The sequence below is a fragment of the Pangasianodon hypophthalmus genome, chromosome 29 (assembly GCF_027358585.1).
Source record: "Pangasianodon hypophthalmus isolate fPanHyp1 chromosome 29, fPanHyp1.pri, whole genome shotgun sequence".
NCBI lineage: Eukaryota > Metazoa > Chordata > Actinopteri > Siluriformes > Pangasiidae > Pangasianodon > Pangasianodon hypophthalmus.
The window spans coordinates 15,672,637-15,688,116 of record NC_069738.1 but is presented as its reverse complement, the minus strand read 5'-3'; the positions used below and the strand labels follow the sequence as shown (position 1 = coordinate 15,688,116).

At 40.8% G+C, this 15,480-nt stretch overlaps 1 protein-coding gene across 9 annotated transcripts in view; it reads left to right on the top strand.

Moving 5' to 3' along the window:
• Positions 1–15,480, top strand: part of cica (capicua transcriptional repressor a) — a 36,425-nt gene that overhangs the window by 1,679 nt on the left and 19,266 nt on the right. For all 9 annotated transcript variants that reach the window (XM_026928225.3, XM_053231265.1, XM_026928228.3 and 6 more), the window contains exons 2-10: positions 347–4,033; positions 6,568–6,690; positions 11,062–11,203; positions 11,401–11,500; positions 11,990–12,172; positions 12,250–12,382; positions 12,926–13,101; positions 13,203–13,326; positions 15,209–15,306. In XM_026928225.3, the coding sequence (XP_026784026.3) occupies positions 484–4,033; positions 6,568–6,690; positions 11,062–11,203; positions 11,401–11,500; positions 11,990–12,172; positions 12,250–12,382; positions 12,926–13,101; positions 13,203–13,326; positions 15,209–15,306 (4,629 nt within the window). In that variant the 5' untranslated portion in view covers positions 347–483. The remainder of the gene's footprint in view (positions 1–346; positions 4,034–6,567; positions 6,691–11,061; positions 11,204–11,400; positions 11,501–11,989; positions 12,173–12,249; positions 12,383–12,925; positions 13,102–13,202; positions 13,327–15,208; positions 15,307–15,480) is intronic.

Below are 15,480 nucleotides of genomic sequence, written 5' to 3'. Positions count from 1 at the left end.
AGAGAAATAGAAAGAGAGAGAGAGAAAGAGAGAGAGAGAGAGACTGAAATACCAGTCAACAAGGAATTCCCCCGCCTCCTCTGTTCCAGCCAAGAAACAAAAACCAGTGTGTGACTTGTCCAGGCAAGCACTTTTCTTGGTGTTCAGTTCAGCGTTGTTTTGGCATGTAGTAGGCTACTAAATTGCATTAAGTTACATTATACAATATATCATAATGAAAGCAATAATACATTTTTGAAGTAAATGTATAATTTATGTAAGAAATGTATAATGACAATTAAAAGGCAAAAAATATTGCTAGTGTTAAAACCAAAAGTAATTTGTTTTGCATTTGTTTCCACTGCAGGGTTGAATTTCCAAAAAAAAAATGGGACACAGCAGGAATAAGAAGAGAGAAGGGGCAGAATGAAAGAGAGAAACAGAGTGCAAGATATTGATAGGCTGGAACATATAAGGAAACTTATGGACTAAACATTATTGAATATGAAGCCCTTTAAAAAACAAGGCAGACGGTCACCTCCATCCACACGAGCCAAAGGGAGTAAGAGAAGGGGGATGACTGATGCAAGCCCAGAAGAGGAGAAGAGGGACACAGAGGAAAAACCCAGGCTCTCACCCTCCTCTCCCAAGAGATTGATATCCTCAAATTCTGACTCATCACAGGATGAGCTAGTTAGAACCATCAGGACCCCAGAGAGAGAGGGAAAAAGAGAAGGACTACTAGATGTATCAGGGGATTATGGGAAGGGAAAGGAGCATTCTCGGAGCTTCAAGTCAGGTGGAACACAGAGCGACAGTAACAGCCCCAATCCCTCATCCAGCCGCAAGACAGCCACCTTTAAGGCCCGCGTGCCGAAGAAAAAGTATACCTCTGAGCACTATGCTGGAAACCATGGCAATGATGGAAATTCCAGTACTCCCCCACAGAGTAACAGCAGCACACCTCACAATTGCTCCAGTGCTAGTCAGGGCAGCACCACTGGAGCTGAATACACAGATACAGTCAGTCAGAGCAACCAGGTACCTGTTGCCAGCACCTCAGGGGTCATACAGACCAGCATGGCAGCACAGTCAAACAGAGTGGGAGATGAGAATAGTGAGAGAGAAAAGATAAACACGTCTAGTCCTCAGCGCTGCTCCTCCACAGACACAGCCAGTGAGCACTCAGCTGACCTTGAGGTGTCGACACAGCAATCTGGATCCCACTCCAGTGTTCAAGGAGGCCAATCTCATGTTAGCCCTGAGCCTTCACAGGAAAACCTACCAGCTGGGCTGTCACAAACGCTTGCTAAGGGTTTAAAGAACCAGAGGGTCCTGGCCAGAGTGAGCACAAGAAGAGGGGACAGGTGGCCACCTGATAGAGGACGAGAGTCATCAGGAATTTTTCGTGCTGGTGTTGTACGAGAAGTCAGTGGAGAGCATGGAAGTGTGGAGGTGCAGTTTCATGGAGAGGAAACAATATGCAAATACCCATTCCGAGTGGTTACTGATATGGTAGACGTGGTATTGGATGCACCCCCTCCGGGGCATGCATCTGTGCCCATAGGAACACGCGTGTGTGTGCCCTTTGGAGGTGGCAGTGAAGGGAGCGAGGGGGCACAACAGTGGTACAGAGAAGGCCTGATCACCCAGGTGGACCCTCACCCTGCTGTTTCTTTCCCTTATCGTGTCCAGCTCCAAAAGGATCCAGCAGATGAAAAGGATAGAACTGGACCAGAGGAGGACTGGAGGGAAAAAACTGCTCAAGCAGTGTGGGTCTCACGGCAGAGTCTCCGCCTTCTGGTTCCACCATGGGACCTGGAGCTGCCTCAGCCTACTGACCGAGGGAAGGAAGGTCGAAGGGTGGGGGAAAGAGAGAGGGAGTGGGAGGATAAAGAGGAGATGGAAGTGGAATCAGAGTTGTGTCGTTTCAGCATGGTGCATGGGGTAACAGGGCCAGTCTTAGTTACAGGACTGATACACCCTGAAACTTCTTCATTACCACTCTCTTCATCTTGTTCAATTAGCACTGCCATCACTTCTGTACTCAGCATAGCTCCAGACAGAGCTTGGGAATGCAGCCGACAAAAAGAGCTGGAGAAAGAGAGGGAGTTGCAAAGGCAATCTGAAAAAGAACGAGAAAGGGAAAGGATTTCTTTACAAGCACCAGCCCCAGAAGAGGACATGGAGGTCAGCCATTTCAGCATGGCTCCACTCAGGGAGGGTGGCCTCACTTTAGCCATGGGCACCAAAACTTCGGGCGTGCCCTCCCAACATCGACCCATTCTCTCCAAGCCTGACTACCTCAGCCCTCATCTGTCAGTGGTGAGAGGCATAGGCACAACATTAGCACCCCACTTATCCCTTGGCCCCTCCTCTGTACTGCTGGGAATGGATGCAGCTGCAGGGGCTGCAGTCATCTCTTCTACCCCACAGTTGCCTCCACTGCCTCCCTCCTCTTCTCGCAGCTCTCTGGAGAAAACATCCACTTCCAGCTCCCATGGTACATCAGGGGGAGGCTCAAGCTCATCTTCTTCATCACGTTCTCGTACACCTCTCACAGCTGCTCAGCAGAAGTATAAGAAGGGGGATGTGGTATGTACTCCCACAGGAATCCGAAAAAAGTTTAATGGGAAGCAGTGGCGGCGACTGTGTTCCCGTGAGGGCTGCTCTAAGGAGTCCCAGCGACGTGGCTACTGCTCCCGTCATCTGTCTATGCGTACTAAAGAGATGGAGGCAGGAGGCAGTTTGGGCAGAGACAGAAGTGGTGCCAGCAGTACAGGCACCCTCACACCTGATCTCCGCCTAGGAGGTCGTACCAGCAGTGAGATTGACTGGGATGAGACATCACATGACAGTAGTGAAGCCAGCAGTCGTGGAGGAGACTCGCGTCCTCGTCTAATTTTGCCTTCCCTCCTACCGCAAGAGCTGCCGCGTGATTTGTCACGCTTTGACTTTGATGAGTGTGAGGCAGCAAACATGTTGGTGTCTCTGGGCAGCTCACGCTCAGGCACTCCCTCATTTTCCCCTGTGTCCAATCAGTCACCATTCTCCCCTGCTCCATCTCCTTCACCATCTCCACTCTTTGGTTTTCGCCCAGCCAATTTCAGCCCCATCACTGCACCTTCATCTCTCACCCCTCGACGTCCACGCCATCTCAGTGGTACCAAGCTGGGTACCCCCAGTGCAGAGCGGGATCGCCACCTATCTGGTATTATGCCCACTTTTCAGACCAACCTGACCTTTACTGTGCCTATGAGTCCCAGCAAGCGTAAGTTGGATGCTCCGCCACCCCCACTTCCTGTTGCACCTGATTATACTAAGTCTGATCCCCAACTAAGTGACTTGCCACTGGGTCTCAATCCTGCAGCCTTCAGAGCAGTATCACCTCAAAGCCAGTCAAACACACCTTCTTCTCTTTCCTTTACTCGACCAAGGAGTACAACTAGTCGTCCCTCATCTTCTGCTGCATCCACCCCTCCACCGATGTTGGTTTCTCCTACACCTCCCTCACCACTGCCCCAGGACCCCAGTTCGCGCCGTATTGTTCCCCTGCGTGATTCACCCGTAATTGTCCGCAATCCTGATGTGCCACTGGCAAAATTCAGTGAGGGTCCCTTGAACAGAAGAACAGGTTCCCGCTCTAGAGAGCATAGTCAACCACCTCACCTTTCTGTGGGTCTCCAGGCTCCTATTCCCATTAACAGAGCTGCCACAAATGGTACAGTACTGCTCCGGAACTCTGCCCCCACCTTGGTGCTGGTAACCTCTGCTCAGTCACTAACTACTGCAGCAGCTGGTCATCAAACATACTCAAGCCAGAGCCCCAGCTGTGTTTCTTCTTCCAGTATAGCCACTGGTCCTGCCAGTTCAGGCTCTGGAGGGAGAGGGCAAGACAGAAAGCCAGGTGATCATGCAGATGTACAAGGAGGGATTTTACCACAACCTGTGGCCTGCCATCCAAGTCCCACTGCCCTACTGCCTCTCATTCTTCCAGCAGAGTCTCCGCATCCTGCCCCTCGCAAAGACATTATAATGGGACGACCTGGCACAGGTAAGACTGTAGAAAAGTATATGAATTCTTGGGGGGTGGGGGGGGGGGGGGGGGGGGGGGGTGCTAGTGATTGTCCTCTTATGATAGCATTTTTAATGTAGCACACCTTGACAAAAAGTGTTTTTCTTCTTGCAAGCCTTCCCTTTTAAAATATTGTGATAAAAAATTTATTTGTCCAAAACCACTAGCCTAATAAAGACAGGGAAATCAGCATTTCCAACAGCCATTATCACAATTAACTTTATATATTTAAGCAATATCGCATGAGCAATAGTGCTTTGAATATTTACCATGCTTCCAGGAACTGTTTGTTAATATCGGAGAAAAAGACTGCTCTTTTGGCATATTTTTGACTGAAAGCTCATACAAGTGTTACCTTTTCTACTCAGGGGAGGCTCTGTTCTCTGAGAGCTCTAGGGCCAGAGTGTGCTAAAATTTTTGCCACTCTGGGGTAATTTCCATATGTTCAGATCATTTTCCTTCACAATGATGAGTCAAAAGAGAATGCTGCAGAATGGGTTGTGTTTACTCCACAAACAAACACGAAAGAAATATATGCAAGACTAAAAAGAAGCTTAATCAAAAAAAGACTCCATCTCTTTTTATGGTTCACACACATTCACAGCATCAACCCCCACTCCAAACTGGCGTCAGTGGATATCATGACAATGTAATATTATATAAGGGGATAATATTTTATATTGTACAAGCCTACTTGCAAGCGTCTTATTTTCTTTCCATATGTTTAACCGCGTTGTTCTAGCAGGAGAGTTATATCACAGCTTTGTGCTGCACTTTATTTTAACGGTCTCAATAGTGTTTCGATATGACTCGATATTAACTGATGCTGCCTGGAAGCCCCGCCCACTTTCCACAATCTCACATGCTCTCTATTGGACTTGCAGGGCATCCTCACTTTCTGTCAAGGTAAATGGAATGCTTTGAGTTTGTTAATATGAAATAAAATCTATCAGTGTGTATTCAACTTAGCTAACATTAGACATGTATATTGGTGATGTCAATTAACAATATTTATTAGGGATGCCACAGAAAAATTTCCATCTCAGAATCATCAAAAGCGGCACTTCAGGTTTTTGTCCAAAAGAGAGGCCAAATTTTCTTATCCATACATCAACATGGGGAAGATTAGAGAATACACAGATAAATTAAAACTCTCTTTGCCTTCATAAAACAGGCAATGGTTACAAAAATAGCTACATGCCTGATAATTAAGAAATTTAAAACAACCAGAGTTGTCGTAGCAGACTAAGAGGGATGATTAGAGATGATCATGGTTGGAGATTTGTAGAAGATGGTAGCATATTGGAGTCACCATGTCTCTAAAGCTACATTTAGAAGTCATCTCCATGCCCTCAAACTGGAAAGTGTGCCAGAAGAAAGCCTTTTCTTTCATTTAACCACAAACATAACCTTTATTCAATGGACCTGGGAACCTTGTTAAGACTCTTTTGTATTTGTTTTTAACTACACGTATGCGTACACAAGTTGGCTGCCATGCGCATCCTGCAGTAGTTTGGAGTGTCGCTTGTGCACATCCTTAGAAATTAGTGGTACATGTTCGTGTGGTGCAGTACCAACATAAATTGTGGGGTCAGCTTAGCACCATGTGACAGCGCATCCACAACAGAATAAACAAAATAACTTCAGTCTCAATTTGCATACTTATGTACTATTCTGTTATTGAGTACTAACACTAACCAGTTTTCCTATTACAATTAGTATTTGAATTTTAAAATTTTCTCAAGTAGAATTCAGACCTTGTAGACCAACATTTTTTCTAAATCAACTTTTGAATGTAAGGTGAGGGTTTTTGATTTGAGATGCAGCTCATGATAATGATGATGACTGAAAGTTTTAATGGGAGATCCGTCTGTGTGTTTAACATCGCTGTACATGAACTCACTAAACATCTTACAGTTCAACTTGGAATTCAGATGGACAGAGATGTGGATGTTGCTTTTAATTTTCCATATGTTCATATGATACACAAGCCGGTATGTGAATAATTCCACTTGCATTTCTGTTGCTCTTACATGCATACATAAGGTCATTCGTCCAGGAGAAACCAGCCTTTAGGATACATGGCATCATGGACTCCATAAAGTACCTATGGATTTTAAATGAAAATATGGCTGCCTCTGCCAAGAATCTACAGCTGGGTCATGGTTGGATGTTCCAGTAGAACAGTAATCAAAAACATCCATCCAAATCCATACAAAAATGGTTCAACGAGCACAGAATCATTCCTAGTACCCTGACCTAAACCCCACTGAAAACCTGTGTGGGGAGAGCTCAAGAGGATTTTGACTACTTAAATATTGCATAAAATATTGCAAATTTTTTTAGGAGTCTAAAAGTCCTAACATATTCATATGTACTTTTTTGAATTAGTTTAAATTTACGATCATATATTGAAATTCATAGTGTTTATGTTATCTAAAAAAAGCAAGAAAGAAACTCAGATTGTTTACATATATATAATATATATTTTCTGATTTTCTGTCTTTCGGTAGTCTGGACTAATGTGGAGCCTCGCTCAGTGCAAGTGTTTCCCTGGCATTCACTGGTTCCTTTCCTGGAGACCAGCCAATCAAATTCATCCAACCATCCTACAGATAGTCAAACACAGAGCAAAGGTAAGCCATGAATGTTAGACTGAATGTTTCATATGGAGAATCATGCCACTTTAAATTTGAATTTCAATGCAAAAATCTGAATTTTAATTTTTTTGTATTGTACCATCTGAACTTGAATTTTTAACTGAAATTCAATTTCATACTTCAATTTCAATTTTCACAGCTATTTCTAAAAAGCATTCAATTTCTGTATTAATTCACATTTTTAGATTCACTTTCAAAATAACATCCTGGTATCTTGTAGGCAAAAGCAGTCAAATGCAGAACCCCTCTCTTCTCCCCTCACTCACACTGCAGCATATTGCAGCATAGTAGGCGGCAGCAATGCTAGAAATAAAAGCGTGGAAGCAAGATATTCCTAGCCAAGATTTATGGTGTGAAAATCCTTTCTCCCCTCATTTAATATAACAAAGTAAACATGCTAACATTTTAAATAAGAATCAGTTGGACAAGTTGGCTAGTGATTACAATGTTAGCATGCATGTTAGGGTGCATGTGTTGATCTTGGCTAGTTAATTAGCTTATTAATAAGATTCTGCAGTACCTAGTAAATAGCGATTGCTCAGCAGCTTGAAGTAGTTAGCCAACTTTCTGTGCAATAATGCAATGAGCCACTAGAGGGCGCGCGTTACAGTGATTTCTCTTACATTAGAGTCGTAACACTATGTCAGCTCCTCTCCACCTCCCCTCTAGATCAGTGGAAGGGGAACACCACAGGACTCCACCACTCTAACCAGCACCACACACAGACTAGCATTTCAGTGGTGTTTACATGCATAGATTTTTGCCAGTGAATTCTTTCTGATTGCAGATTCCAAATGAACTGTTGATATGAATCCTAAATTGGGCTGTAGGCAGCCTTCATTTATATGCATGCTATATGTAATCCAGTGTTACCATAACAACAAGAAGCATGCGAGTCCAGTCAGCATGTTCAGCTTTTTAATCATGCTGCTTGCTCCCTCTCTACAAAATGTCATCTAACTGTGATTATTAAGTGGACATGGAGAAGAAGAGTTTTTGACTGCAATAAAGTTGCACAAAATTTCATATTTGCCCAAAAGTCACAAACAAGAATGTTCTTCATTAAAGGCCATTGGGCCTCATTTATCAATCATTTAGTAAAGATGTGTGTAAATGTTTTCACAGGCCAAGCAAAAAAAATTTTTTGCCAGATTTACAAACATTTCTGTAATGCTGATTTTCTTCATATTCATGTGCAAGTTGATGAATGCCAGCCACTCCTAAATGTAACGCACACTGATGCTACAACTCATATGCATTTAGTGACACCCACAAAACTCCATAAAAGGTAATGAGAGTTGAAAGTGCTGTTTCTCAGAGGCAGAACTGGCAGTTATTTTGACTCACGTCTACTCCAATAAAAATATTATTTAGCAGTGTAACAGCATGTGAAATGGCCAAAATCTGGAGATTTATTACAGAAAATGTGAATTAGTTGTGATTTAAATGAGATTAGTTTGACATGAACACTGAGAAAAAAAAGGCATGATTATGGACATCAAGTACGTCACACAGGGAAACTGTTATGTTTAATTGTTTGTCAGCCAGAAGTCTCACAAGCAGCCATGCTTTTCAGCCTCTTGCACATTTTGGCCTCAAACACACCAATGCACTCTCTCCAATGCTATGTTGGAAAAGCAGCAGGGCATGTGTTGCGAGGAAGCCTTATATATTTAGGATGCTCTGTGATGGCACACAGCAGAATAGGGAGTATACGGCAAACTGAGACACACCTGTTTGGTCACTTATGGGTCTCTTGAGCTTCAATTGAGCAACTGGGGTCAATAATTACACCAAAGTCATTTACTGTGGTGTTTTTACATGTAACTAAAAGGCCATCCAGGAATATTAATAATGATTTCAGACTGGTAACACTAACATCAGTAGTGATGAAATCATTTGAACGCATTATTTTAGGGAACCTACAAGGTGAAGTACAACATCTATTAGATCCCTCTCAGCAGGTGAAAGTTAATTCAATCGTCTCTGACATATAGGCTTTAAGTACTGGAGCTCCTCAAGGCTGTGTAAGCTCTCCCCTTCTTTTTACACTACATACAAATGATTATAGAAACCAGTATACAAATAATTACTTTATTAAATTTTTGAATATAGATTCAGATATTGCTATGTATAAGTCAGAGATAGAAGAGGTTGTTCAGTGGTGTGAGGAGCACAACCTGATGTTAAACTTCAAAAAAACTAAAGAAATGGTTTTTGATCCAAGGTCTGTTGGTGACCACAGTCCAGTTGAAATCTTATGGGCAGAGAGCTGAGCAGGTAACAACGTATATGTACTTCGGGATTCATTTTGATTTTCAGTTACAGTGGGCTCATCAAGTGGAGTATGTTTGCTCATGAGTTAGCCAGCCTTTGCATTTTTTTGTGAAGGCTTAGGGTCCATGGAGTGGATAAAAGCACTATGTTATTGTTTTACAGGGCAGCCATTGAATCAATTCTCCGTTATGGTATTACAACTTGGTTTGGTAACCTGTCTGTTAAACTCAAATCACAACTCCAAAACCTGATTAGAAGGGCTGGAAAAATAAGTGGCACACTGCCCTCATCTTCTCTTCAGGAGATGTTTGAGAAAACTGTGAGGAAACAGAGCCTTAAAATCATTTGTGACCCAAAACACATCCTTCACAAAGAGTATGAGTTGATGCTTTCGGGCAGAAGATACAGAATACGAAACTGTAAGTTGAACAGGTATAAATTTTGCTTAGTTCCATTATCAATTATCAAATAATTGAACAGTAGGAGATAATGCGTGTGTGTTTGTTAGGGGGAGATGTGTAGGGTATTTGTGTAATATTTGATTGTAAGGTATTTGGGCAATATTAGGTACAGGGCATTTGTGCAGTAACTGATGTATGGCATTTGTGTATGTTGTGTGTATGTTTGGTTATTGTATGGTGTGTATGTTCTGCTGTGTATACGGATCTGGGTGTAATTGCTTGTCAGTGTAGTTTGATTGTATATGTATATTGTAATGTCAGCTGTGTTCTCTCGATTGCCCAAGACAAATTTCTCCTAAGGGAGACAATAAAGGCTAATCAGAGTATGATATCAGAAAGCTTACTTCTAGCTGCCCGTGGTCCTAGTAGAAGCATTTCTGTCTTGTCGGAATTAAGTAGCGGGACGTTCAAGCACAACCTTGATCAGAGGCCAGTAGTAGGTCATTTACCACTTTAACCAGCACTGTCTCAATACTGTAATGAGGTGTAAATTTTGACTGAAAGTTTTAATGGATGTAATTCTTATGCAAGTATGAGTCTTAACTGCTGAGCTTCACCATTTTCTAGGATCTCCAGATAAAGGGGAGATTTGACAGCTGCCAATTGTCAAGGTCAAAACTGATTGTTTAAAAAATATACCGTAGGTACACTGCCAATGCTAAGGGAGGAGTTGATTGCTTCTGGTAGTGTTTGTTTAAGAAAATGCATAAATAAGCAATCTAGTATACAATAAGATTATTTTAATACATTAACAGCATCACACAACCAACACTAATTATCATCAGTGTCAACGTAAGCTGATGTTTCCTAATATGATAGCTGAAGAAAGTCTTCTGCAAATAATTTTAATTCAGTGTAATTCAATTTTTATTACAGTAGCACTTTTAACAATAGACAATGTTCAAAAACTGAAGGAGTGATATACTGCTTTGATGAAGACTTCCAATTCCACTGTGATAAAGGTCAATGTGCTGCAGTGTGAGTGAGTGGAGATGAGAGAGATTCTGTGTTTGACTGCTTTTGCCTGCAAGTTACCTGGATGTTATTTTGAAAGTGAATCTAAAAATGTTAGTTAATAGAGATGCTAGATGCTTTTTATGCACCTTATTCAAAATATAGTCATACTATTTCTGCCACCGATCTTTGTATCCCTTATATCATATTTTATATTTTTATATTTTTCCTTTCCTACCTGTATAGAGGTAAATTCTGGTTTATGTAAATATTATTTTTATATCACAGACAGTTGAAAAAAAGCATTTCACTGTATGTTGTACCGTGTATGGTTGTGTAGGTGACCAATAACATTTGAGTTTGAATTTGAATTTGAAATATACAAGCACTTCATTTTCACATGTTCAATCATTCATCCTTCAGCATGAAATTCGGTTTCAGATTTTACATTGCTCAACCCACGAATTTCAATTTTAGATGCTATGATACAAATTCAGAATAATAATGTTCAAATTCTGATTTTTAATAGTATAATAACTCCATAGTTGCAACTCTCAGCATATAGACTGAAATATAATCCCTTACTACATCTTTTAAAATTTTGAAATAAATGAAATGATGAAGGTTTCATTCACTGTTTTCTGCCACCTTATAGAGCCACAATGTGGAGTAGCTCTCATGACTGATGACCAATCAGTTGCTGAAAGAGCATCGCCCTCCTGCCCACCGTCCTCTGTAGGTGATCCTCCAGCAGAGAGAGGAGGAGATAGTGAGACGGAGAGTGATGCTGATGATCTGTAAATATCTGTGTGCTACATATTTATAGTCCAGGCTTATCTAACGTTGTGATTTGGGAATTCACTACTGTGAGAATCTTTGTCAGTTTAACTGAAGTTGCAGTCAGCAGCATGCCTGTTTAGCAAAATGTTTAATCAAAAATCATAACAGCGAAGGGAGAATTCTGAAATGACCCTTTCTTTAACTGGTTAATTAGCTTTTACTCAGGTGGAGCCCAAGATCCTGCCGCATTGACTGGTCCAGTGAAGAGACGGACACAATCACTCAGCGCTCTGCCCAAAGACAGTGACAAGAAGGTGGTTTACACTGCAAATTTAGCTTCAGATGTACTTTTAAGGGATGTACCAGTCTGATAAAGACTCAGTATAGGGGCTGATGATTTTAAAATTCTGGATCACTGTCAGATCGTATCTGATATATTTTCTGATCTGAGCCACTGATATATTTTATGCCATAAACACTTGTGATGTTGACGAACTTGACACAGATCTTGCGGTGAACAAAGGACACAACAATTTGGTTACTAAGAGGATGCCAGTATTGGATCAGTATTGACATAAACTTCTTAAATCAAAATGAAAATGGAAAAATGTGATTGTTACATCCCTGTTACTTTTACTAACAGATCATTTTTTCCAGTGAATATAAAACCACAATATAGTGCCACCTTTAGCTGGTGTTTTTTTTTTTTTTTTTTTTTTTTTTTTGGAAACTGACAGTATCATACTGGGCCATTTGCAAATTTATAAAGACATTCCTTTTCTGTGCCTTGTTTCTACCCACAGAGAGAGAAGGACCACATACGCCGGCCAATGAATGCATTCATGATCTTCAGCAAGCGTCATCGTGCTCTGGTGCACCAGAGGCACCCAAACCAGGACAATCGCACAGTCAGTAAGATCCTGGGTGAGTGGTGGTATGCTCTAGGTGCCAAGGAGAAGCAGAAGTACCACGACCTTGCCTTCCAGGTATAATTGCAGTCTTTTGTGCTTTGTTGTCTCTCAGTGTGTTGGTCTGTCTCTCTATCAAACTGTTTATGTTTCAGGTTAAGGAGGCTCATTTCAGGGCTCACCCTGACTGGAAATGGTGTAATAAGGACAGGAGGAAGTCTTTGTCTGAGGGCAGAGGCACTCCAGGAGCTAAAGAAACTCGAGAACGAAGTGCTTCTGAAAGCACAGGTCTGTTAGCCTGAGTATAGAAAGGTTTTGGCTCATACATACTGCTTTGTTAAAATGATGTGACTGGAGCAAGTGTACCCACTTTCACTTGATGGACTAGCAATTACATCAAACACTTTAAATTGAAACAACTATTTGAAAACCTTTTTTAACCAGCAGAGAACAAAAAAGCTCAATTCCCAGCAATGACAAGAAATCAGCAAAATGAACAATAGCATCATGTGAGAACAGGTTACATTCTCTGATCTTTTGTAAAATTTGTAGTTTCATTTCTCAGTTATCAGAAATGGCATTAAAATCAGAAGCATTGTAGTGTACAGAATGGTGTCTGCTAATTTAAAAATACCTAGCCCTGCTATCAGAAATAATTGCTAACTGCTCAGAGTTGATCACAACAAACAGTCGGTAATAGAACAGCACAGCTCTTAGGCTGGTCTATGGCTGGTGTGTGTGTGTGTGTGTGTGTTTATATATATATATATATATATATATATATATATATATATATATATATATCTCCTGCACTGATTCCACTCATTCTAGAGACCCAGTCAATTTCTCAGCGGGGTGAGCAAAAGGGAGCAGGGCCTAGCTGGATGTCGCCAGAGTCCGAAAACTGGGGAGGGCCGGGAGGAGGCCAGCAGACACGGCCTCGTGCTTTGTCCCAGAGTGCAGCGAATAGCCCGGAGAGAAGAGAGGGAGAAAAGGATCAAGAAAAGGTATGGTCAGAAATGTGCTTGATAACATTTCAAACAGCATACTGGCTTAGTAATACCAACCTTATCTCTCTCTCTCTCTCTCTCTCTCTCTGTTTTGTCAGAATGGAGTAAGTTCATTTCAGACTTGCCCCCCTCCTGTCTCACAGCGTGGGACTAGTGAGGATGTAACTAGTGATGAAGAGCCAATGGTCATCTGTGAGGAAGAAGGAGACGATGATGTCATAGGTGAGTAATGCTTGAGTACATCATTTCAGTGACCTTAACAGACTGTTGTAGGGGTGTAACGATATGGCATATCATATTGAGGCTCTCAATTCAATTCATCTGCATATCGAACAATACATTCAACATGCTTATATTACATGAGGTGAAATAAACATTTAATTTTTAATCAAGCACACACTCCCTCCTCTGATAAAGCAACTTCCTCTGTATCTTAAGCCAGGAGAAGCAACGGGGGTAAAAGAAAAAGCAATTAAATTCAATTAAATTTTATTTATATACTTTTAACAGTGGACATTGTCACAAAGGAGCTTTACAGGAATATATAAATTTCAGATATAAATTTTAAACTTATAGATTTATCTCTAATGAGTGAGCCAGAGGCTGTGGTGGTGAGAAAAAACTCCCTGAGACGATATGAGGAAGAAACCTTATGAGGAACCAGACTCAAAAGGGAACCATCCTCATCTGGGTGACAGTGGATAGTGCGATTATAAATAATTTCCCTTATAAAAAACTGTATACTATGTCGTCAAAAAGTGCAATTGTGTAACCAGGAACTTATGGTCTTATGAGCAACTTATGAACATAAGCGTCAGAGTTGTTTCTAAATTCATTATAGTTTTAACTTGAAGTCTATTTTGATGAAGTTATCAACTGTTCAATGATGGAGACTTGACTGCAAAAATTGTTCGTGGAAATTGCAGTCCTAAGCCATCTTCATGGATTCCAAGTGGTAATATCCACAGTAATCTCATGTATCTTTAAGCTATCCGTATGGGGTCATCCTCGGCAGCAGCGAGTGGTTTCCAGGTGATGAGAATTCCAGCAGTGTCTTATAGAAACTTTAGCTCATGGCACTAGTATATATATATTCATTTTGATATTGATTTTTCCTGCTTGTGATTTACCATTTAAAAAAAAAATCATGACAGTTGATGCAATAGTCCAGAACCAATAGCCTAAAAAATATTTCTGGTTTAAATAGAGTACGGGAGGGCGTTACATGGCACACCACAGCCACAAAGACTTCAGATCGTGAGATGAAATTAGCTTTCATTGTCTCTGTTTGGATTTTTTGGTGTTTTTCTGGTGATTACTGTGAAGGAAAATTAAAAGTTAAGTGTAATCTACTAAGAGAGCACAGAACAAAACAGAAATCTTGTAAATATGCAGCATCAGTATGCCTGCTATGTGACGCACATGCAGGAGAAGTCAGAAGTCGAGTCAGAATTTCATACAACACCAGCACGTGAGAGCAAAACAACAAACAGTGTATTTATTAACTTTCTAATCATCATCACCATAAACATTATTTTTAAAATGGTAGATTTGACACTTCGTTGTAGCCTTATTTAATCTTTTAGCTAAGGCGGATATACACTGATAGATTTTAATTTACTTTAACAATCCTTCAGCAGATTAGGGGACGTATACAGAGCTTCCAGGTGGTGCCAGTTAATATTAAAGAGTACAAAACACCTTCACAAATGATTACAGATTCTTAGGTCAATGAGAAAACGTGTTACATCGCATAAGCCTATAAGAGTTAAATGGCTGATATGACTGTAACAGGAATGTCTGCATTGGTTCCAGAGATCGCAGATTTTAATGCATACTCTGGTACAAATACAAGCCTCATTTTTATAGTTAAGCACCAATACCTATATTATTGTTGTAGCTGTTAATAATAATATAACTAATAATAATTAATTAATTAATAATTAATTTTATTGGCATTTTTGTTACTTTTGTGTCTTTTTTTTCTTTTAAGCTCATCACAGACTTCCAAATGCTTAGATACTATTTTCTGGTGTCAAAATGCAAGCTAATGGTGCATCATGCAGTTTTAATTGTCTCATATTTCTTTATGTCCCACTTACAGGTGATTCATTTCCAGAGGGCTCAATAGACCTTAAGTGCAAAGAGAGGGTGACAGACAGTGATGAAGAGAATGACCCTGCAGATGAAATCGATGGCAAGGTAAATTTCTACAGGACATTTACATTTAGTTTGGAAGTAGTTTGACTTTCTGAATTGAATTCATGCATTTTGCTTTACTGTAAATTGCTGTGGTTATTATTATGACACAATTTTATAAACAATTTGTTCAGTTCAGAGGCTTGCTATTGCTGTTTATGATAGGCAGCTTATGTC